The 23,095-nt window shown below is 48.2% G+C and overlaps 1 protein-coding gene across 1 annotated transcript in view; it reads left to right on the top strand.

The window, feature by feature from the left end:
* LOC144597961 (procollagen galactosyltransferase 2-like) overlaps positions 1–23,095 on the top strand; it is a 65,114-nt gene that overhangs the window by 28,506 nt on the left and 13,513 nt on the right. Inside the window, exons 6-8 of the mRNA XM_078407807.1 lie at positions 5,553–5,629; positions 9,430–9,536; positions 13,297–13,429. Of these exons, the coding sequence (XP_078263933.1) occupies positions 5,553–5,629; positions 9,430–9,536; positions 13,297–13,429 (317 nt within the window). The remainder of the gene's footprint in view (positions 1–5,552; positions 5,630–9,429; positions 9,537–13,296; positions 13,430–23,095) is intronic.

The raw sequence follows: 23,095 nt of genomic DNA, 5'->3' as shown, positions 1-23,095 counted from the left end.
AAACAAGAAAGAAGCTGGTGCAACTTGGGTGGGGGAGGGATAGAGAGAGAGGGAATGCCGGGGCTACCTGAAGTGAGTGAAATCAAGAGTCATACTATTGGGCTGTAAGCTGCCCAAGCGAAATATGAGATGCTGTTCCTCCAATTTGCGTTTAGCCTCACTCTGACAATGGAGGAGACCGAGGACAGAAAAGTCTGTGTGGGAATGAGAAGGAGAATTAAAGTGTCCAGTAACCGGGAGATCAGCTTGGTTCAGGCGGGCTGACCGAAGGTGTTCAGCGAAATGATCGCCCAGTCTGCGTTTGGTCTCGCCGATGTATAAGAGTCCACATCTTGAACAATGGGTACAGTAGATGAGGTTGGAGGAGGTGCAAGTGAACCTCTGCCTCACCTGAAAGGACTGTCAGGGTCCCTGGACAGAGTCGAGGGAGGAGGTATAGGGACAGGTGCTGCATCTCCTGCGGTTGCAGGGGAAGGTACCTGGGGAGGGGGTGGTTTGGGTGGGAAGGGATGTGTTAACCAGGAAGTTGCGGTGGGAACAGTCTCTGCGGAAGGCGGAAAGGGGTGGAGATGGGAAAATGTGACTGATGGTGGGATCCCGTTGGAGGTGGCGGAAATTTTGGAGGGTTATGTGTTGTATGCGACGGCTGATGGGGTGGAAGGTGAGGACTAGGGGGACTCTGTCTCTGTTGCGACTAGGGGGAGGGGGAGCTAGGGCGGAGCTGGGGGGTACCGAGGCGACACGAGTGAGGGCCTCATCTATGATGGGAGAGGGGAACCCCCGTTACCTAAAGAATGAGGACATCTCCGATGTTCTAGTATGGAACAACTCATCCTGGGGGCAGATGCGGCGTAGACGGAGGAATTGGGAGTAGGGATAGAGTCTTTGCAGGAAGAAGGGTGGGAAGAAGTGTAGTCGAGATAGTTGTGGGAGTCAGTGGGTTTGTAATAGATGTCAGTCAATAGTCTATTTCTTGTGATGGAGACGGTGAGATCAAGAAAGGGGAGGGAGGTGTCAGAGACGGCCCAAGTAAATTTGAGTGTAGGATGGAAATTGGTGGTGAAGTAGATGAAGTCCATGAGTTCTGCATGGGTGCAGGAGGTAGCACCAATGCAGTCATCAATGTAACGGAGATAGAGTTCGGGGATAGGGCCAGTGTACGCTTGGAACAGGGATTGTTCAACGTACCCTACAAAGAGGCAGGCATAACTGGGACCCATGCAGGTGCCCATAGCTACTCCTTGGACTTGGAGGAAGTGGGAGGAGGCAAAGGAGAAGTTGTCGAGGATAATAGGGATAGGTGATGTTTCGGGTTGGGATGCTTCAGAACAAGTTGCAGTTGCATAAGACGTTGGTGAGGCTGCATTTTGAGTATTGTGTTCAGTTCTGGGCACCATGTTCTCAGAAAGGTGTTGTCAAGCTGGAAAGGGTATGGAGAGAATTTACGAGGATGTTGCCAGGACTAGAGGGTGTGGGCTATAGGGAGAGGTTGATTTTGTGTTCTTGTTCTATGCCTGCATGAAACTTTGCGAGTCTTCAAGGTACAACAGAAGTCGTTATTACAGTAACTCAATGCTGGCAGCAAGACAACTAAAATGGCTGCCACCCCACGATCTGACTGCACACTCCACACTGTGTACAGCCCAGATAACTATGTACAAAACATCTCCCTTTGTCCTGTGCAGTGCCACCTTCTGCACAGGAGGAGCAACAGGTCCTCCCACACCACACAGTACACCAGACATCACAGTTGAGTAGGCTGGGACTCTATTCCTTGGAGCGCAGGAGGATGAGAGGTGATCTTATAGAGGCGTATAAAATCATGAGAGGAATAGATCGGGTAGACGCACAGAGTCTCTTGCCCAGAGTAGGTGAATCGAGGACCAGAGGACAGAGGTTCAAGGTGAAGGGGAAAAGATTTAATAGGAATCTGAGGGGTAACTTTTTCACACAAAGGGTGGTGGGTGTATGGATCGAGCTGCCAGAGGAGGTAGTTGAGGCAGGGACTATCCCAACGTTTAAGAAACAGGTAGACAGGTACATGGATAGGACCAGTTTAGAGGGTTACGGGCAGGTGGGACTAGTATCACTGGGACATGATGGCTGTTCTGCTGTTGCTGAGCAGAATGCACCAGGTCTGTGTCTTGCTACAGTATATAAAGGAGGCATCGTTCACTGGAACACTTGTCAGAGTTATTAGACACAGACTTCCTTGGGCTCAACAATATAAAAACATTGGCACAGAAGGAATTTGGGAGTGTGTATGGTCGTTAAAGAGATGTAGGTGAGTCCTACAATCAGGCACGGCGGCACGGTGGCGCAGCGGTAGAGTTGCTGCCTTACAGCGAATGCAGCGCCCGAGACTCAGGTTCGATCCCGACTACGGGCGCCGTCTGTACGGAGTTTGTACGTTCTCCCCGTGACCTGCGTGGGTTTTCTCCGAGATCTTCGGTTTCCTCCCACACTCCAAAGACGTACAGGTATGTGGGTTCATTGGCTGGGCAAATGTGAAAATTGTCTCTAGCGGGTGTAGGATAGTGTTAGTTTGTAGGGACCGCTGGGTGGCGCGGACCCGGTGGGCCGAAGGGCCTGTTTCTGCACTGTATCTCTAAATCTAAATCAAAGGTCACGATAGCACTGGGGTATCTGGAGCTCTGAATGAGATATTCGTTTTGTTTAGTTCAGAGATGCAGTGTGGAAACAGGCTCTTCGGCCCAGCCAGTCCGCACTGACCGGCGATCCCTGCCCATTAACATTGCACTACACACACTAGGAACAGTTTACATTTGCACCAAGCCAATTAACCTACAAACCTGCACGTCTCTGGAGTGTGGGCGGAAACCGAAGGTGTCTGAGAAACTCCACGTGGTCACGGGGAGAACGTACAAACTTCGTACAGACGGCGCCCGTAGTCGGGATCGAACCTGAGTCTCTGGCGGCGTGAGGCAGTAGCGCCACCGTGCCGCCCAAAGTAGTCTGGGTAAAAAGGGGCGTGAGTGGTTTGAATTGGCCAGGTGTTGAGGCTGTGGGTGTAAAGTAATGACACAGGGGTCTTCTCACCCGCCCAATAATTGCCGATGAGGATCCTGACCATGCAGGTCAGAGGGCTGAAGGGTGTGCAGCAGTGCGTGAGGCAGCTGGAGGTTGATTCAATCCCTCAGGCTGCCGGTGATAGGAGAAACAGAAAGTGCTCTCGACATCTGCGGCTTACAGCGAAAAAAAACAGAAAGTGTCAGTCCATCACACGACCAGACACGCCAGTCATTCCCAGCGTGCAAATGTCTTAGACTGCAAGGTCAGAGAGGAAACGCTTAAAGGCGATGTGCAGGGCCATTTGCTTTTTACACAGAGGGTGGTGGGACCCTGGAATGTAGCAAAACTGTATTCACTGGATGAATTGAAAAGAGAGTTAGATAGAGCACTAGGGGCTAGCAGGAACCAAGGGATATGGGGAGAAGGCAGGCACAGGTTACTGATTGTGGACGATCAGCCATGATCACAATGAATGGCGGTGCTGGCTCAAAGGGCCGAATGGCCTCCTCCTGCACCCATTTTCTATGTTTCTATGTTTCTATGTTTCTATGTATTGAAACCACAAAATTTTTGCTTTCACTTCCACCTTTTAGCACAGTTTTTAGATTTTTTTTGGATTTAGAGATACAGCGCGGAAACAGGCCCTTCGGCCCACCGAATCCGCGCCGCCCGGCGATCCCCGCACATTAACACTATCCTACACACACTAGGGACAATTTTCACATTTACCAAGCCAATTAACCTACAAACCTGTACGTCTTTGGAGTGTGGGAGGAAACCGATGATCTCGGAGAAAACCCACGCAGGTCACGGGGAGAACGTACAAACTCCTTACAGACGGCGCCCGTGGTCAGGATCGAACCCGGGTCTCCGGCGCTGCATTCGCTGTAAGGCAGCAACTCTACCGCTGCGCCACCATGCCGCCCATGGTGGGAACGGCAGGTGTCGGCCTGGCCTGGTGGTGTTGTCGATGTCCTCCACCGCTGCTCCGAGCCGCTGCAGGCCGCGTCTGATCCGCGTTCCTGTCTGACCTCTGTGAGGTCTCCAGTCGGGCCCGAACAGCGCCACCCCCAGGCTGTTGCATGGGCCTCCAGCGGCCCACTCCACTCCACTCCACTCCACTCCACTCCACTCCACTCCACTCCACTCCACTCCACTCCACTCCACTCCACTCCACTCCACTCCACTCCACTCCACTCCACCACTCCACTCCACTCCACTCCACTCCACTCCACTCCACTCCACTCCACTCCACTCCACCACTCCACCACTCCACTCCACTCCACTCCACCACTCCACTCCACTCCACTCCACTCCACCACTCCACCACTCCACTCCACTCCACTCCACTCCACCACTCCACTCCACTCCACTCCACTCCACCACTCCACTCCACTCCACTCCACTTCACTCCACTACACTCTACTCCACTACTCCACTCCACTCCACTCCACTTCACTCCACTCCACTCTACTCCACTACTCCACTCCACTCCACTCTACTCCACTCTACTCCACTACTCCACTCCACTCCACTCCACCACTCCACTCCACTCCACTTCACTCCACTCCACTCCACTACTCCACGCCACTCCACTCCACTCCACTCCACTCCACTCCACTCCACTCCACTCCTCTCCACTCTACTCTACTCCACTCTACTCCACTCCACTCTAATCTACTCCACTCCACTCTACTCTACTCTACTCTACTCTACTCTACTCTACTCTACTCTACTCTACTCTACTCTACTCTACTCTACTCTACTCTACTCTACTCTACTCTACTCTACTCTACTCTACTACACTCCACTACTCCACTCCACTCCACTCCACTCTACTCTACTCCACTCCACTCCAGCACTCTGTGAAACGTCACCTATCCATGTTCTCCAGAGATGCTGCCTGACCCGCTGAGTTACTCCAGCACTCTGTGAAACGTCACCTATCCATGTTCTCCAGAGATGCTGCCTGACCCGCTGAGTTAAGGATAAAGCTCTTAAGGATAGTGGAGTCAGGGGGTATGGGGAGAAGGCAGGAACAGGGATACTGATTGAGAATGATCAGCCATGATCACATTGAATGGTGGTGCTGGCTCGAGGGGCCGAATGGCCTACTCCTGCACCTATTGTCTAAAGTACCCAAGCCATACTGTGATTTTTTTTTAGAGATACAGCGCAGAAACAGGCCCTTCGGCCCACCGGGTCCGCGCCGCCCAGCAATCCCCGCACACTAACACTATCCTACACCCACTAGGGACAATTTTTACATTTGCCCAGCCAATTAATCTACAAACCTGTACGTCTTTGGAGATCTCGGAGAAAACCCATGCAGGTCACGGGGAGAACGTACAAACTCCATACAGACGGCACCCGTAGTCAGGATCGAACCTGAGTCTCCGGCGCTGCATTCGCTGTAAAGCAGCAACTCTACCGCTGCGCCACCCGCTGATCTATATGAATCGCTGATGTATATGAATGAGAGACAGCGCACAAACATAACCATGTTGTTGGTTTTTCAGTTAATGACCCTCCCATGGAGCCGACCACCCATGTTTCGTTGCCTCCCAAGAGCCCAGACAAGATGGGCTTTGACGAGGTGAGAGATAGATTGTTACTGCTGAACTCTGAGTTCAAAATGAGTTGTCGTGTGTGTGTGTGTGTGTGTGAGCAACCATGAATAATGCAGGGAGTCTGTTCTTTTTAATGAGTTGTGTGGGAAGGAACTGCAGATGCTCGATTAAACCGAAGATAGACACAAAAAGCTGGAGAAAACCAGCGGGTCAGACGGCATTAGGTGACATTTTGGGTCGAGACCCTTCTTCAGACTTAAGGGCCTGTCCCAGTTACGCGATTTTTAAGGCGACTGCCGGTGACTGTCAAAGTCGTAGCAGATCGCTGAAATATTCTTTTACCTGACGACAATGACCATGACAATGACCACGACAATGACCACCACAATGACCACGACAATGACCAACACAATGACCACGACAATGACCACCACAATGACCACAACAATGACCACCACAATGACCACGACAATGACCACGACAATGACCACGACAATGACCACGACAATGACCATGACAATGACCACCACAATGACCACGACAATGACCACGACAATGACCATGACAATGACCATGACAATGACCACCACAATGACCACAACAATGACCACGACAATGAACATGACAATGACCACAACAATGACCATGACAATGACCACCACAATGACTACAACAATGACCACCACAATGACCACCACAATGACCACGACAGTGACCATGACAATGACCACGACAATGACCACGACAATGACCACCACAATGACCACGACAATGACCACAACAATGACCACGACAATGACCATGACAATGACCATGACAATGACCACCACCATGACCACCACAATGACCACCATAATGACCATAATGACCACCACAATGACCATAATGACCACGACAGTGACCACGACAGTGACCACGACAATGACCACGACAATGACCACGACAATGACCATAATGACCACGACAGTGACCACGACAGTGACCTCGACAATGACCACGACAATGACCACGACAATGACCACGACAATGCTGAATCAGGTCGATACAAGTGACTTTTTTTGTGAAACTAGCACCTGGCTAAGAGATTACACCGTCTTCGGAAACATCGCGAGATTCCCACACTCACCTGACCGTCAAACTGTCACCTCCGATCTACCTGTCAAATGTCCTGACGGTAAATAAATTGGTTAAACAAAACTATCTTCTGGTATCTTCAAATGCCTTTTCTTAATTTAATATTACGTGCTTCTAAATGCATCTGGGACAACCTAGCAAACCTGGGGACAGCGTGCGACAGACAGCGCCCGCAATAAGCAACGATACCTGGCCACAAGCCAGCTGTCGCCCAGAAATTTCTATCTGGAAAAATTTTCCGCGCCGCGCCGAGATCCACTACAATTCATTGAAGACTCCTCACGATCATGCCCGCGACACCCCGGCAAACGTTCAGCGACAGCCTAGTCACCGACAGTCGCCTTAAAATCCCCTAACTGGGACAGGCCCTTTAGACTGCAAGAAGGGTCTCGACCCGAAACGTCTCCCATTCCTTTTCTCCAGAGATGCTGTCTGACCCGCTGAGTTACTCCAGCTTTTTGTGTCTATATTTTTTTTTTAATTAATTGTCTCGTTGTACATAATCAATAAGTGTAGTGCTGTAACCAGATTTGAATATTCACAGCCTTCTGTCGAGAACTAAATTAGCAAGCCCATAATCATAATCATGGATAATCATCGTCTGGTGTTTAATGGAATCTCGATTTTTACTGTCTATTACATGGATTCCCTGCTGATGAAGCTATATTGGCAAAAAAGACAGCTCTGGCATGTGTTATGATTGACCTTGTATTCAGAAGGGATGTTCATCACAGAAATCAGTAAGGTTGTGGCACGAATGTACATTTAAATACTGTATCCTTTACTTGTTTAGAGATACAGCGTGGAAACAGGCCCTGCGGCCCACTGAGTCCACACCGATCAACGATCACCCACAAGGTTGACCTATCCTACATACTAGGGACAATTTACAGAAGCCAATTAACCTACGAAGGTGCGAGCGTCTTTGGAGTGTGGGTGGAAATCAGTGACAATAGACAATAGACAATAGGTGCAGGAGGAGGCCATTCGGCCCTTCGAGCCAGCACCACCATTCAATGTGATCATGGCTGATCATTCTCAATCAGTACCCCGTTCCTGCCTTCTCCCCATACCCCCTGACTCCGCTATCCTTAACAGCTCTATCTAGCTCTCTCTTGAATGCATTCAGAGAATTGGCCTCCACTGCCTTCTGAGGCAGAGAATTCCACAGATTCACAACTCTCTGACTGAAAAAGTTTTTCATCATCTCCGTTCTAAATGGCCCACCCCTTATTCTCAAACTGTGGCCCCTTGTTCTGGACTCCCCCAACATTGGGAACATGTTTCCTGCCTCTAACATGTCCAACCGCTTAATAATCTTATATGTTTCGATAAGATTCCCTCTCATCCTTCTAAATTCCAGTGTACACAAGCCTAGTTGCTCCAGTCTTTCAAGATACAACAGTCCCGCCATTCCGGGAATTAACCTAGTAAACCTACGCTGCACGCCCTCAATAGCAAGAATATCCTTCCTCAAATTTGGAGACCAAAACTGCACACAGTACTCCAGGTGCGGTCTCACTAGAGCCATGTCTCCCTAGGCTTGTACTCGCTGGAATTTAGAAGACTGAGGGGGGATCTTATAGAAACATATAAAATTCTTAAGGGGTTGGAGAGGCTAGATGCGGGAAGATTGTTCCCGATGTTGGGGAAGTCCAGAACCAGGGGTCACAGCTTAAGGATAAGGGGGAAGTCTTTTAGGACCGAGATGAGAAAACATTTCTTTGGCTATATTTAAGAGGGAGTTAGATGTGGCCCTTGTGGCTAAAGGGATCAGGGGGTATGGAGAGAAGGCAGGTACAGGTTACTGAGCTGGATGATCAGCCATAATCGTATTGAATGGCGGTGCAGGCTCGAAGGGCCGAATGGCCTACTCCTGCACCTATTTTCTATGTTTCTATGTTTCTATGTACAACTGCAGAAGGACCTCTTTGCTCCTATACTCAACTTCTCTTGTTATGAAGGCCAACATTCCATTGGCTTTCTTCACTGCCTGCTGTACCTGCATGCTTCCTTTCAGTGACTGATGCACTAGGACACCCAGATCTCGTTGTACGTCCCCTTTTCCTAACTTGACACCGTTCAGATAATACTCTGCCTTCCTATTCTTACCACCAAAGTGGATAACCTCGCACTTGTCCACATTAAACTGCATCTGCCATGCGTGTCAGCACGAAAAAAATTAATTGGAATGGGTGGTTGATCAAAACCCACCTGAATTCAAGGAAAGTGTTAAAACAGGAGCGACATGGTGGCGAGGCGGTAGAGTTACCGCCCTGTTGTGCCAGAGACCCGGGTTCAATCCTGACCACGGGTGCTGTCTCTGCAGAGATTGTACGTTCTCCCTGTGACAGCGTGGGTTTTCTCCGGGTGCTCCGGTTTCCTCCCACGCTCCAAGGACGTGCAGGTTTGGAGGGTTAATTGGCTTTGGTAAGAACAGTAAAGTGTCCCTAGTGTGCAGGATAGTGCTAGTATGCGGGGTGATCGCTGGTCAGCGCGGGCTTGGTGGGCCGAAGGGCCTGCTTCCACACTGAATCGTTAAACTAAGCGAAACTAAAGTAAACTTAGCGAAGCTAAACGAAACACTCGTGACTCTTGACTAGACTTCTAACGCACTGAGTGCAGAAGAAACTAAACGTGCAATGGTCAATAGGTTATTTGTATTGATAATTCTACGTGAATCTGTGCCTAGATCTTCATGATAAATCTCAAGCGCAGGAAAGACAGGACGGACCGAATGCTGCGGACACTGTATGAACAGGACATTGATGTCAAGATAGCGGATGCTGTGGATGGGAAGTAAGTGTTGATGCTGACCTGAACAAGGGCAGCAGGTGCGAAGGCCGGGGACACCAAGGGGATCAACAAGCTCGTCAGGAAGGCTGGCTCTGTCCTGGGGGCAGAGGTGGGTTCACGGGAGGTGGTCTTGGAGGGGAGGGCGCTCCTCAAACTGCAGAGCATCCTGGACAATACAGCTCACCCCCTCCATGACACACTGGTCAACCTGAGGAGCACCTCCAGCAACAGACTGGTCCCACCAAGATGCAGCACAGAACGCCACAGGAGATCCTTCTTCCCTGTGGCTATCAAACTGTACAACTCCTCCCCCTTCTGTCGTGGGGTAAACTGAGACTGGCTCCCCCCTCCCCCTCCCCATCCCCAATCTTTGCACATCGCAATTCCTTTCCACTCGCCACTTTAATTTCGTGTTTCTTGTACCTTGTGTTTTATGAATGTTGGCAGATCAATTTCCTTCATGGGATAAATAAAGTTCTGTCGTGTCGTATCGTGTCGTGATGACCTGGCTGGGAAGTGGGTTTGCAGTTCTGCCAGTGTGTCCACTAAACACCTTCACCCACACTCCGCTTGTTCCCCACTGGTGCGTAGGTGATGGTGTGTAGGTGGTGTAATCTGACAGGGCTTTTGGTTGAAAGACACAGCATGGAAACAGGCCCATGAGTCTGTAGAAGGGTCTCGACCCGAAACGTCACCCATTCCTTCCATCCAGAGATGCTGCCTGTCCCGTTGAGTTACTCCAGCATTTTGTGTCTATCGATGGAAACAGGCCCTTCGACCCACTAAGTCCACGCTAACCGTGCCGACCAGCGATCAGCCGTTCACACTAGTTCCATGTTAACCCACTCCCTGCACACTTGGCGCAGTTTCAAGAGGACCAATTCACCGACAAGCCTGCATGCCTTTGGGATGTGGGAGGAAAACTGGAGGAAAACCCACGCGGTCGCAGGGAGAACGTGCAAACTCCACACAGAGACAGCTGCCGAGGTCAGGATCGGAGCCTGGTCCCTGGCGCTGTGAGGCAGCGGCTCTACCCGCTGCACCACTGTGCCGCCCAACAGGTCTTGTGCACGCTCTTTGCAAGCCAATCAAGTCAATGGTGATGGGAAATGGGCAATAAACGCGGGTCAGGCAGCATCTCTGGGGAAAAGGAATAGGTGACATTTCGGGTCGAGACCCTGCTTCAGTCTGGGGGTCAGGGGAGAGGGGGACGAGAGGTATATAGTTTAAGAAAATAACTGCAGATGCTGGTACAAATCAAAGGTGATTATTCACAAAATGCTGGAGTAACTCAGCAGGTCAGGCAGCAACTCAGGAGAGAAGGAATGGGTGACGTTTCGGGTCGAGACGCTTCTTCAAACTGAGGTATACAGTTACTCTGCTGAGTTACACCAGCTTTTTGTGTCTAGCAAACAGACATTGTTGGCTTCCAAGTGGGTTTCAAATATCACCCTTCTGAACGGTCCTTCCATTAGCTGGAGTACTGTCCTGATCTTCCAACCTACCTCATTGTGGACGTTGGACTTTTTCCCAGCAACTGTTACGCTACATTGCTGAGAAACTATATTCTACACTCTGGTATTTTCATCTTCGCTCCGTCTGTTGCACTTGTGTTTGGATTGATTGTAGTCATGCATAGTATTATCGGATTTAATTGGATCGCACTCAAACTTTTTTAGTTTTAGTGGTTACCTTTAGTTTTAGTTCAGTTTAATGTCACGTGTACCGAGGCACAGTGAAAAGCTTTTTGTTGCGTGATATCCAGTCAGCACAAGGAACGTACATGATTGCAGTCGAGCCGTCCACAGTGTGCAGATGCATGATAAAGGAATAGGTGATGTTTAGTGCAAGATAAAGTCCAATTAACATAGTCCGAGGGTATCCAATGAGGTAGATGGAAGCTGAGGAAATCTCTCTAGTCGGTGATAGGATGGTTCAGTTGCCTGATAACAGCCGGGAGGAAACTGTCCCTGAATCTAGAGGTGTGCGTTTTCACACTTGGGTACCTCTTGTCCAATGGGAGAGGGGAGAAGAGGGAGTGACCGGGGTGAGACTGGTCCTTTAATTGCTGGCCTTGCCGAGGCAGCGTGAAGTGTAGATGCTTCCAAAACGAAACAAAACACAAGCTTTTCACTGTGCCACATTGATAATAGCAAATCTAAAGCTAAATGTAAATAATATGCTATGTACTGTCCAACAGGGTGTTAACGTTAGATTAATAGAAACATAGAAACATAGAAAATAGGTGCAGGAGTAGGCCATTCGGCCCTTCGAGCCTGCACCGCCATTCAATATGGTCATGGCTGATCATCCAACTCAGTATCCCGTACCTGCCTTCTCTCCATACCCCCTGATCCCTTTAGCCACAAGGGCCACATCTAACTCCCTCTTAAATATAGCCAATGAACTGGCCTCAACTACCTTCTGTGGCAGAGAATTCCAGATTCACCACTCTCTGTGTGAAAAAAACTTTCACATCTCGGTCCTAAAAGACATGCCCCCTTATCCTTAAACTGTGACCCCTTGTTCTGGACTTCCCCAACATCGGGAACAATCTTCCTGCATCCAGCCTGTCCAACCCCTTAAGAATTTTGTAAGTTTCTATAAGATCCCCCCTCAATCTTCTAAATTCCAGCGAGTACAAGCCGAGTCTATCCAGTCTTTCTTCATATGAAAGTCCTGCCATCCCAGGAATCAATCAATCAAATATACCTGACTTGCCCACTTCTGTTTCATTCTGAAACACAAATACTTGAGAGAGACCTAGACACAAAGAACTGCAGATACCGGTTTACAAAAAAAGCCACAAAGTGCTGGAGTAGCTCAACAGATCAGTCCGCATCTCTGGAGAATGTGGATAGGCGATGTGTCAGATTGAAGGCCTTCCTCAGACTGATTGTAGTAGGGACGATAAAGCAGGAAGAAAGTTGGTATTTGGGAGTGATAGGTGGATACAGGTCAAGGGAGCGTTAATCTTGAAGAAGGGTCTCGACCCGTAACATCATCTGTCCATTTCCTCCAGAGATTCTGCCTGATCCATTGAATTAGTTTAGTTTGAATTAGTTTCGAGATACAGCGCGGAAACAGGCCCTTCGGCCCACCGAGTCTGCACCGACCAGCGATCCCCGCACATTAACACTATCCTACACTCGGGACAATTATTTTACATGCATACCAAGACAATTAACCTACAAGCCTGCACGTCTTTGGAGTGTGGGAGGAAACCAGAGCACCCGAAAAAAAACCCACCCAGGTCAGGGGAGAACGTTCAAACTCCGTATAGACAGCACCCGTAGTCAGGATCACCCGTAGGGCGGCACGGTGGCGCAGCAGTAGTGTTGCTGCCTTACAGCGAATGCAGCGCCGGAGACTCAGGTTCGATCCTGACTACGGGTGCCGTCTGTACGGAGTTTGTACGTTCTCCCCGTGACCTGCGTGGGTTTTCTCCGAGATCTTCGGTTTCCTCCCACACTCCAAAGACGTACAGGTATGTAGGTTAATTGGATGGGCAAAAGTAAAAATTGACCCTAGTGCGTGTAGGATAATGTTAGTGAGCGGGGATCGCTGGGCGGCGCGGACCTAGTGGGCCGAAGGGCCTGTTTCTGTGCTGTATCTCTAAATCTAAATCTAAATCAAATTACTCCAACCTTTAGAGTCTTGACTTGAGAGAGACACTGACTGGAAACTGGAAGTCGCATTTTACCTCTGCATTGTTGTAGATTCCACGTCAGGTCATTGTACGCCATGTATTATGTGTTCTCAGGGCCCTCAACACAAGCCACCTGAAGGCACTTCACATTGAAATGCTGCCAGGGTACCACGACCCGTATTCTGGACGCATCCTTACGCGGGGAGAGATCGGCTGCTTCCTCAGCCACTACTACATCTGGAAAGAGGTAGGAACTCGCACTCTCACACCTGTCCGCAGTTTGGAGATCTGCGTCACATAGAAACATAGAAAATAGGTGCAGGAGTAGGCCATTCAGCCCTTCGAGCCTGCACCGCCATTCAATATGATCATGGCTGATCATCCAACTCAGTATCCCGTACCTGCCTTCTCTCCATACCTCCTGATCCCTTTAGCCACAAGGGCCACATCTAACTCCCTCTTAAATATAGCCAATGAACTGGCCTCAACTACCTTCTGTGGCAGAGAATTCCACAGATTCACCACTCTCTGTGTGAAAAAAAACGTTATCATCTTGGTCCTAAAAGACTTCCCCCTTATCCTTAAACTGTGACCCCTTGTTCTGGACTTCCCCAACATCGGGAACAATCTTCCTGCATCTAGCCTGTCCAACCCCTGAAGAATTTTGTAAGTTTCTATAAGATCCCCCCTAAATCTTCTAAATTCCAGCGAGTACAAGCCGAGTCTATCCAGTCTTTCTTCATATGAAAGTCCTGCCATCCCAGGAATCAATCTGGTGAACCTTCTCTGTACTCCCTCTATGGCAAGAATGTCTTTCCTCAGATTAGGAAACCAAAACTGTACGCAATACTCCAGGTGTGGTCTCACCAATGCCCTGTACAACTGCAGCAGAACCTCCCTGCTCCTATACTCAAATCCCCTCGCTATGAATGCCAACACACCATTTGCTTTCTTCACTGCAGACGTAGATGTGAAGGCAGCACAGTGGCACAGCGGTAGAGTTGCTGCCTTACCATCGAGCCGTCCACAGTGTACCGATACAGGATTTTAAAGATTGCTGCTGTAGGAGTAGAGTAGAGGTTTAAGAGAGTGGAGCGATTGTAATGAGTGATTGCAGACGCACTGCTGGGACCAGCACGCATGTTGTGGTTCCCTGATCCTCGAAATTAAGACAGGCGACACGAGAATTCTTCGAGAAGTTAAAAGCCTTTATTTGCAAACAACGGCTGGAACAATCAGGACATCGGGCAGTCTATGTTTATAGGATTATTCCAAACTTTATCTTCTTTACATTACCTCATACCCACACTCCTTTCTTCAGTCATTCATTTCTTTGCAGTCACCCGTCTGTCCCGCCACCATTAAATCCCATTCAGTAATATATCCTTATCTCAATGCTCACATCCCTTCATACTTCGCCTGCCTTATTTCCCTGCTAGTCCATCCCTCACATTCATCCATCACCCCAAGGCCTATGTCTTTCCTTATCTCGCCACCATTATCTTTCATCCAAATGTGACAAGGTTACAGACAGTTGCAATGTACTAAAGTATAAAGAATGCCTACGCTGTTAAATTTAAATGGCTAATAACGATTACAGCAGTTACAACGTAACAAACTAATATACAAAATACAACACGCAGAGAGTATCCCGGCTTGGGCGCCATCTTGCCGTGTGCTAGTTAGTTAACTGCTGGCCACGGAACAAGCCACTTGTTGTTCTACTTATCGCAGATGCAGGCCAACCTGCATTCCGATGTGCCCCTGGGGCCAACAACACGATGTGCGGCATTACTTGCTTTCAGTTTAACCTTCAAAGGCCTTCTCCAGGCATTGGAGGCGAACGTGAGTGGGCATTTCGAAGCTGTACCTCCACTCATCCACAGCAACTAAGTTGGCGCGGTTGGAATCCATTGCCAACATCATTCCCGAGCTCGATGCCCGTCCAAGATCGTACTTGGGACCATCTCCAGCTTACCTCTCGGGGAATGGTGGGCTTTCTCTTGAAGCCCCCCTTTGCTGAGTGTTTGGAGAAGCATCTCAGCAGGAACAGTGTAGGGAGGAACTGCAGATGCTGGTTTAAACCGACGAAAGACGCAAAGTGCTGGAATAACGCAGCGGGTCAGGCAGCATCTCTGGAGAGAAGGAATGGGTCGAGACCCTTCTTCAGACTGACAGTCAGGGAAGAGGGGGTCTAGAGATATGGAGAGGTAAGCTGTGAAAACGAAGGATCAAAGCAGATGCTGATAAGGAAATGTAGATTGGTTAGGGAGGAACTGAGGAACCGACGATAGGCACAAAAAGCTGGAGAGAAGGAATGGGTGACGTTTCGGGTCGAGGTCGTTCTTCGGAGTGAAGAAGGGTCTCGACCCGAAACGTCACCCGTTCCTTCTCTCCAAAGATGCTGCCTGACCCGCTGAGTTGCTCCAGCATTTTGTGTCTACCTTCAGCAGGAACAGTGTCCTTGTCACAATTATTATCCAACAATCCATGGGTTCACGTGTTCCATCCCCAGCCCAGTCCCACAGTTGACCATCGTGCTGTTGACTGGGATCTATTAACGATACGATACGATACGATACGATACGATACGATACGATACGATAACGATACGATACGATACGATACGATACGATACGATACGATACGATACGATAATGATACGATACGATACAATACAACTTTATTGAACCCGGAGGGAAATTGGTCTGCCAACAGTCAAAAGACACATTTACAAGGCATTGAAAATATCATCACGATAATAATTAAATTTAAGGGACCAGTTATCGCAATATGTGAAATTAAATTATGGTGGAAAAGTCCGGGATGAGGGATGTGCAGAGATGGGGGTGGGGGGGGGGGGGGGGTCAGTCTACCCCACGACAGAAGGGGGAGGAGTTGTGCAGTTTGATAGCCACAGGGAAGAAGGATCTCCTGTGGCGTTCTGTGCTGCATCTTGGTGGGACCAGTCTGTTGCTGAAGGTGCTCCTCAGGTTGACCAGTGTGTCATGGAGGGGGTGAGCTGTATTGTCCAGGATGCTCTGCATTTTGAGGAGCATCCTCCCCTCCAAGACCACCTCCCGTGAACCCAACTCTGCCCCCAGGACAGAGCCAGCCTTCCTGATGAGATTACCTGGGATGCTCATGTCTTCGTAAGTCACAGGAATAGAAGTAGGCCATTCGGCCCGTCGAGTCCTCTCTGCCATTCAAGCCTGCCCCACCATTGAATACCATCAGGGCTGATCTGCCCTGTGCCTCAGCTTCCCTTCTCTGCCATTTCCCCATAGCCCTCAATTCCCTCATCTTACAAAACTTCCTCCCTAAGTATAAGTTCATAAATTCATATGCCATAGGAGTTCATTCAGCCCATTGAGTCTACTCCACCATTCAATCACCCAGAGAGTTGGGAATTGTCTGCCACAGAAGGCAGAATGAGGCCAATTCACTGGATAAAATTATAAAAGGACTGGACAAGCTAGATGCAGGAAAAATATTCCCAATGTTGGGTGAGCCCAGAACCAGGGGCCACAGTCTTAGAATAAAAAGGAGGCCATTTAAAACTAAGGTGAGAAGGAACTTTTTCACCCAGAGAGTTGTGGATTTGTGGAATTCTCCGCCATAGAGGGCAGTGGAGGCCAATTCACTGGATGAATTTTAAAGAGAGTTAGATAGAGCTCTAGGGGCTAGCGGAATCAAGGGATATGGGGAGAAGGCAGGCACGGGTTACTGATTGTGGATGATCAGCCATGATCACAATGAATGGCGGTGCTGGCTCGAAGGGCCAAATGGCCTCCTCCTGCACCTATTTTCTATGTTAATCATGACTGATCTATCTCTCCATCCCAACCCCATTCTCCCGCCTTCTCACCATAACCTCTGACACCCGTACTAATCAAGAATCTGTCCATTTCCGCCTTAAAAATATCCATTGACTTGGCCTCCACTGCAATCTGTGTCAATAAATTCCACAGATTCACCACCCTCTGACTAAAGAAATGCCTCCTCATCTCCTTCTTAAAGGAGCGCCCTTTTATTCTGAGGCACAGACTGTTGATTTACAGCAGTAATTCAACAGAAAATCCGCAGCCCAAAAATGCTTCTTTTGGCAGCATGTCTGATTTACAGTATGTACAATATACAGGGTGGCGGCACGGTGGCACAGCGGTAGAGTTGCTGCCCTACTGCGCTCACAGCGCCAGAGACCCGGGTTCGGTCCTGACTACGGGAGCCGTCTGTACGGAGTTTGTACGTTCTCCCCGTGACCTGCGTGGGTTTTTTCCGACATCTTCGGTTTCCACCCACACTCCAAAGACGTACAGGTTTGTAGGTTAATTGGCTTGGTATAAATTGTGTTGGATAGTGTTAATGTGCGGGGATCGCTGGTCGGAGTGGATTCGGTGGGCCGAAGGGCCTGTTTCCGCACTGTACCTCTAAACTAAACGAAACTAAACTATTGGTATCCACTAGCCTCGGCTATTAAGCAGAAGATACAAGTTTGAATTCCTCCTTGGCAGCTGTCGAATTTAAATCGAGATAAAATTCATGTTATTCCAGAATTCAACAATTCTGAGCAGAAAGCTGGTTTCAATTATGGTAATCACAAAGCCTTTGGATTCACCTTAAACAAAGAACCTTTGTGGCTCATTGGATGGTAGATGAGAGTTGTGGGATCTGTTTTCTTTGGAAAGCAGAAGACTGAGGCGAGATGTGATGGAAGTATATGTTTGGACAGATGGCAGTGCCCTTTGATCAAGAGATCACAAGTGTAAAAGAAAAAAGTATTTTACAAGGATGTTGCCAGGACTTAGAAACATAGAAACATAGGAAATAGGTGCAGGAGTAGGCCATTCGGCCCTTCAAGACAGTACCACCATTTGAGGAAGGATATTCTTGCTGTTGAGGGCGTGCAGCGTAGGTTTACCAGGTTAATTCCCGGAATGGCGGGACTGTCATATGTTGAAAGACTGGAGCGACTAGGCTTGTATACACTGGAATTTAGAAGGATGAGAGGAGATCTTATCGAAACGTATAAGATTATTAAGGGGTTGGACACGTTAGAGGCAGGAAACATGTTCCCAATGTTGGGGGTGTCCAGAACCAGGGGCCACAGTTTAAGAATAAGGGGTAGGCCATTTAGAACGGAGATGAGGAAAAACGTTTTCAGTCAGAGAGTTGTAAATCTGTGGAATTCATTGCCTCGGAAGGCAGTGGAGGCCAATTCTCTGAATGCATTCAAGAGAGAGCTGGATAGAGCTCTTAAGGATAGTGGAGTCAGGGGGTATGGGGAGAAGGCAGGAACGGAGTACTGATTGAGAATGATCAGCCATGATCACATTGAATGGTGGTGCTGGCTCGAAGGGCTGATTGGCCTACTCCTGCACTTATTGTCTATTGTCTATTGTCAATATGATCATGGCTGATCATCCAGAATCAGCTCCTGCTCTCTCCCCATATCCCTTGATTCCGTTAGCCCTAAGAGCTAAGTCTAACATGAGCTCTAGGGAGAGATTGGGCGGGCTAGGACTTTATTCCATGGATCGCAGGAGGCTGAGGGGTGACCTGACAGGTGTATAAAATCATGAAGGGAATAGATAGAGTAAGTGCTCAGAGCTTTTTACCCAGAGTAGGGGAATCAATAACCAGGTTGAAGGTGACTGGGGAAAGATTTAATTGGAACCTGAGGGGCAACTTCAGATTCCTATTAAATCTTTCCCCTCTCACCTTAAACCTATGTCCTGTGGTTCTTGTTTCCCTGCTGTTTCACTCAGAGGGTGGTGTGTGTAAGAAATGTGCTGCCAGAGGAGGTGTTTGAAGCAGATACTATAAACCAGCATTTAAAGGACATTTGGACAGATACATGGATAGGAAAGGTTTAGAGGGATATGGGCTAAACACGGTGTGATATCATGAGAGGTAGAGTCATAGAGGGGAGATACATTTCCTCCCGGTGGATGCAACCAGGACTACAAACCATCATGGCTGCCAGCAAAAGACTACAAAACCCATAGTCAGCAGGGCTGCCTGCCCTGCTGACACTGATTGCTGCTGACACTGATTGCTGCTGACACTGATTGCTGCCCAGCTGAACCAGATGAGCTGATTGCCTCAGTGAGAGAGCTAAAAGGGAAGGAAAGCAGTGTATTTAAAAAGAGAGACAACGACTGGAGCAGACAGGGAGAGAAGCAGTGTTTGAGTTATATTTTCACCCACACCTCCCAACCTTCAAGAGAAAAGCTCCCGACCTCTCAAGACATCACAACGGGCATACAAGTCACACAATGTGGAGACATGCCCTTTGGCCCAACTTGCCCATGCCAACCAACATGTCCCTTCTATACTAGCCCCACCTGCCTGCATTTGGCTCATACCCCTCTAAACCTGTCCTATCCATGTCCCTGTCTAAATGTTTCTTAAAAGTTGTGATAGTCCCTGCCTCAACTACCTTGTTCCATACACCCACCAACTCTTCTAGCTTCTTCCATACACCCACCAACCTTTGCGTAAAGGAGTTCCCCTTTGGGTTCCCATTAAGCCTTTCCCCACAACCCCCCCCCCCCTCCCCCCTCACCTTAATCCTATGTCCTCTGGTTCTCGATTTCCCTATTCTGGGCAAGAGACTGTGCAAATATGTGAGCATTTCTTTTAATAGGTAATTTATACATTCATGGAATTCACATGTTTACGTTGGAATATATTTGCCGATATTACTAGCTCCTCTCACGCCTGTACATTGGCTAATGTCAGACACTACCTCCTCAGTTGTGGGAGATCTGCAGCTTATCCACACACCGGGCTGGCAATGGGACATGACATGAGTCACTGTATTCCCATCTCAAAGGCTTCCCTATATCCGCCGTACAATTAACTGTCTGTTTTGACAGAACGTGACAAAATATCCTCGTTCGCACATTTTCAGCATGAATGGACCTTGGATTGTACCTTCTTTACAGTTCACAAACCTGGCGGCACCTCTCAGGGCTAAAGGAATCAAGGGAAATGGGGAAAAAGCAGGAACGGGGTACTGATTTTAGATGATCAGCCACGATCGTATTGAATGGCGGTGCTGGCTCGAAGGGCTGAATGACCTCCTCCTGCACCTACGTTTCTATGACACTCTGCATCCTGGTCCCAGAAGCAGAACTGCAATCATTCATTACAATGGCTCCACTCTTTCAAACCTCTACTCCAACAGCAGCATTTCCTACTCTAACTGTGGATGGCTTGATTGTATTAGACAATAGACAATAGACAATAGGTGCAGGAGGTGCAGGTTCTTCCACTGATGGGATAGCATGCAACAGAAAAGCTTTTTATTGTAACTTGGTACACGTTACCATAACCTAAACTAAACTAAAGGATTGTGCAGGTCTCGACCCAAAACGTCGCCCATTCCTTCTCTCCAGAGATGCTGCCTGTCCTGCTGAGTTACTCTGGCATTTTGTGTCTATCTTAAACTAAAATTATTCAGTTATCAGGCAACTGAACCTTCCTATCACAACCAGAGAGCAGTGCTGAACTACTATCTACCTCTTTGGTGACCCTCGGACTATCCTTGATCAGACTTTGCCAGCTTTACCTTGCACTAAACGTTATTCCCTTATCATGTATCTATACACTGAGAATGGCTCGATTGTGATCATGGATAGTCCTTCCGCTGATTGGGTAGCACGCAACAAAAAAGCTTTTCACTGTACCCGGGCCAAATGACAATAATCTAAACTAAACTAAACTAAACTAATAGAGGAACAGAAGTTTGAAAACACCTATCACAGATTCAGATCAAAGATATTTATTTCACAAAGTGCTGGAGTAACTCAGCAGGTCAGGCAGCATCTCAGGAGAGAAGGAATGGGCGACGTTTCGGGTCAAGACCCTTCTTCAGACTGCATCTGCAGTTATTTTCTTACACTATCACAGATTCAGGGACATCACAAAATCATGAGAGGAATAGATTGGGTAGATGCACAGAGTCTCTTGCCCAGAGTAGGGGAATCGAGGACCAGTGGACATAGGTTTAAGGTGAGGCTTTTTCTTCCCAACTGTTATCAGGCAGCTGAACCTTCCTCTCACCAACGAGAGAGTGGTCCTGACCTCTCATCTACCCCATTGGAGACCCTCGATCCATCTTTAATCAAACTTTATTGGACTTTATCTTACACTAAGCATTATACCCTGTGTCCTGTATCTGTACACTGTGGACAGTTTGATTGTGATCATGCAGGAAGGAACTGCAGATGCTGGCATGGTTGTAATCATGTATAATCTTTCCGCTGACTGGATAGCACGCAACAACAAATCTTTTAACTGTACCTCGGTACACGTGATGACAAACATTCACCTCAGCACTTAACTTCAACAATCTGCTGCTTTGTAACAAGAAAAGTCACTGAAAGGAAGCATGCAGGTGCAGCAGGCAGTGAAGAAAGCCAATGGAATGTTGCCCTTCATAACAAGGGGAGTTGAGTATAGGAGCAAAGAGGTCCTTCTGCAGTTGTACAGGGCCCTAGTGAGACCGCACCTGGAGTACTGTGTGCAGTTTTGGTCTCCAAATTTGAGGAAGGATATTCTTCCTATTGAGGGCGTGCAGCGTAGGTTCACTAGGTTAATTCCCAGAATGGCGGGACTGTCATATGTTGAAAGACTGGAGCGACTAGGTTTGTATACACTGGAATTTAGAAGGATGAGAGGGGATCTTATCGAAACGTATAAGATTATTAAGGGGTTGGACACGTTAGAGGCAGGAAACATGTTCCCAATGTTGGGGGAGTCCAGAACCAGGGGCCACAGTTTAAGAATAAGGGGTAGGCCATTTAGAACTGAGATGAGGAAAAACGTTTTCAGTCAGAGAGTTGTGAATCTGTGGAATTCTCTGCCTCAGAGGGCAGTGGAGGCCAATTCTCTGAATACATTCAAGAGAGAGCTAGATAGAGCTCTTAAGGACAGCGGAGTCAGGGGGTATGGGGAGAAGGCAGGAACGGGGTACTGAATGAGAATGATCAGCCATGATCACATTGAATGGCAGTGCTGGCTCGAAGGGCCGAATGGCCTACTCCTGCACCTATTGTCTATTGTCTATTGTCTATTGTCTATTGTCTATTGTCTAAAACAGATACATGGATAGGCAAGCTTTAGAGCAGTGGTGACCAAACTTCTTTCAAAGAGGGCCAGATTTGATAATGTGAAAATACCCAAGGGCTAATGGACCCTCTCGAGACTTTTTGAACCATAAAAGTTACATACAAATCCAGTTATATAACTATTTTATTTGCAATGACACAACAATAGTCATTTTTTTAAATGAACATGTGCCCAAATGTAAGCCATTCAGGTGGGAAAAACCTAAAAACAATTCTGCCTTTCTTTCATATCTAAAGAATCAAATAACATAAAGAACAAGCTGTCTGGAGTACCTAAACAGGGCAACCAGCCAGTCCTCACTTTTAAATATTTTGTTTAAGAGGACAACAATATTGAGAACCATGTAGACTCAGACACAACCGTATGGCAAACACTCCCAATACATATAACATATAACAACTACAGCATGGAAACAGGCCTGTCCGGCCCTACCAGTCCACGCCGACCATTCTCCCTGACCTAGTCTCATCTACCTGCACTCAGACCATAACCCTCCAATCCCCTCCTATCCATATACCTATCCAATTTACTCTTAAATAATAAAATCGAGCCAGCCTCCACCACTTCCACCGGAAGCCCATTCCATACAGCCACAACCCTCTGAGTAAAGAAGTTCCCCCTCATGTTACCCCTAAACCTTTGTCCCTCAATTCTGAAGCTATGTCCCCTTGTTGGAATCTTCCCCACTCTCAAAGGGAAAAGCCTACCCACGTCAACTCTGTCCGTCCCTCTCAAAATTTTAAAAACCTCTATCAAGTCTATACATTAGGTAACG

Source organism: Rhinoraja longicauda, chromosome 11 (assembly GCF_053455715.1).
Source record: "Rhinoraja longicauda isolate Sanriku21f chromosome 11, sRhiLon1.1, whole genome shotgun sequence".
Lineage (NCBI taxonomy): Eukaryota > Metazoa > Chordata > Chondrichthyes > Rajiformes > Arhynchobatidae > Rhinoraja > Rhinoraja longicauda.
Note: the sequence above shows the minus strand (reverse complement) of the source record. Positions and strands in the feature narration are given on the sequence as shown.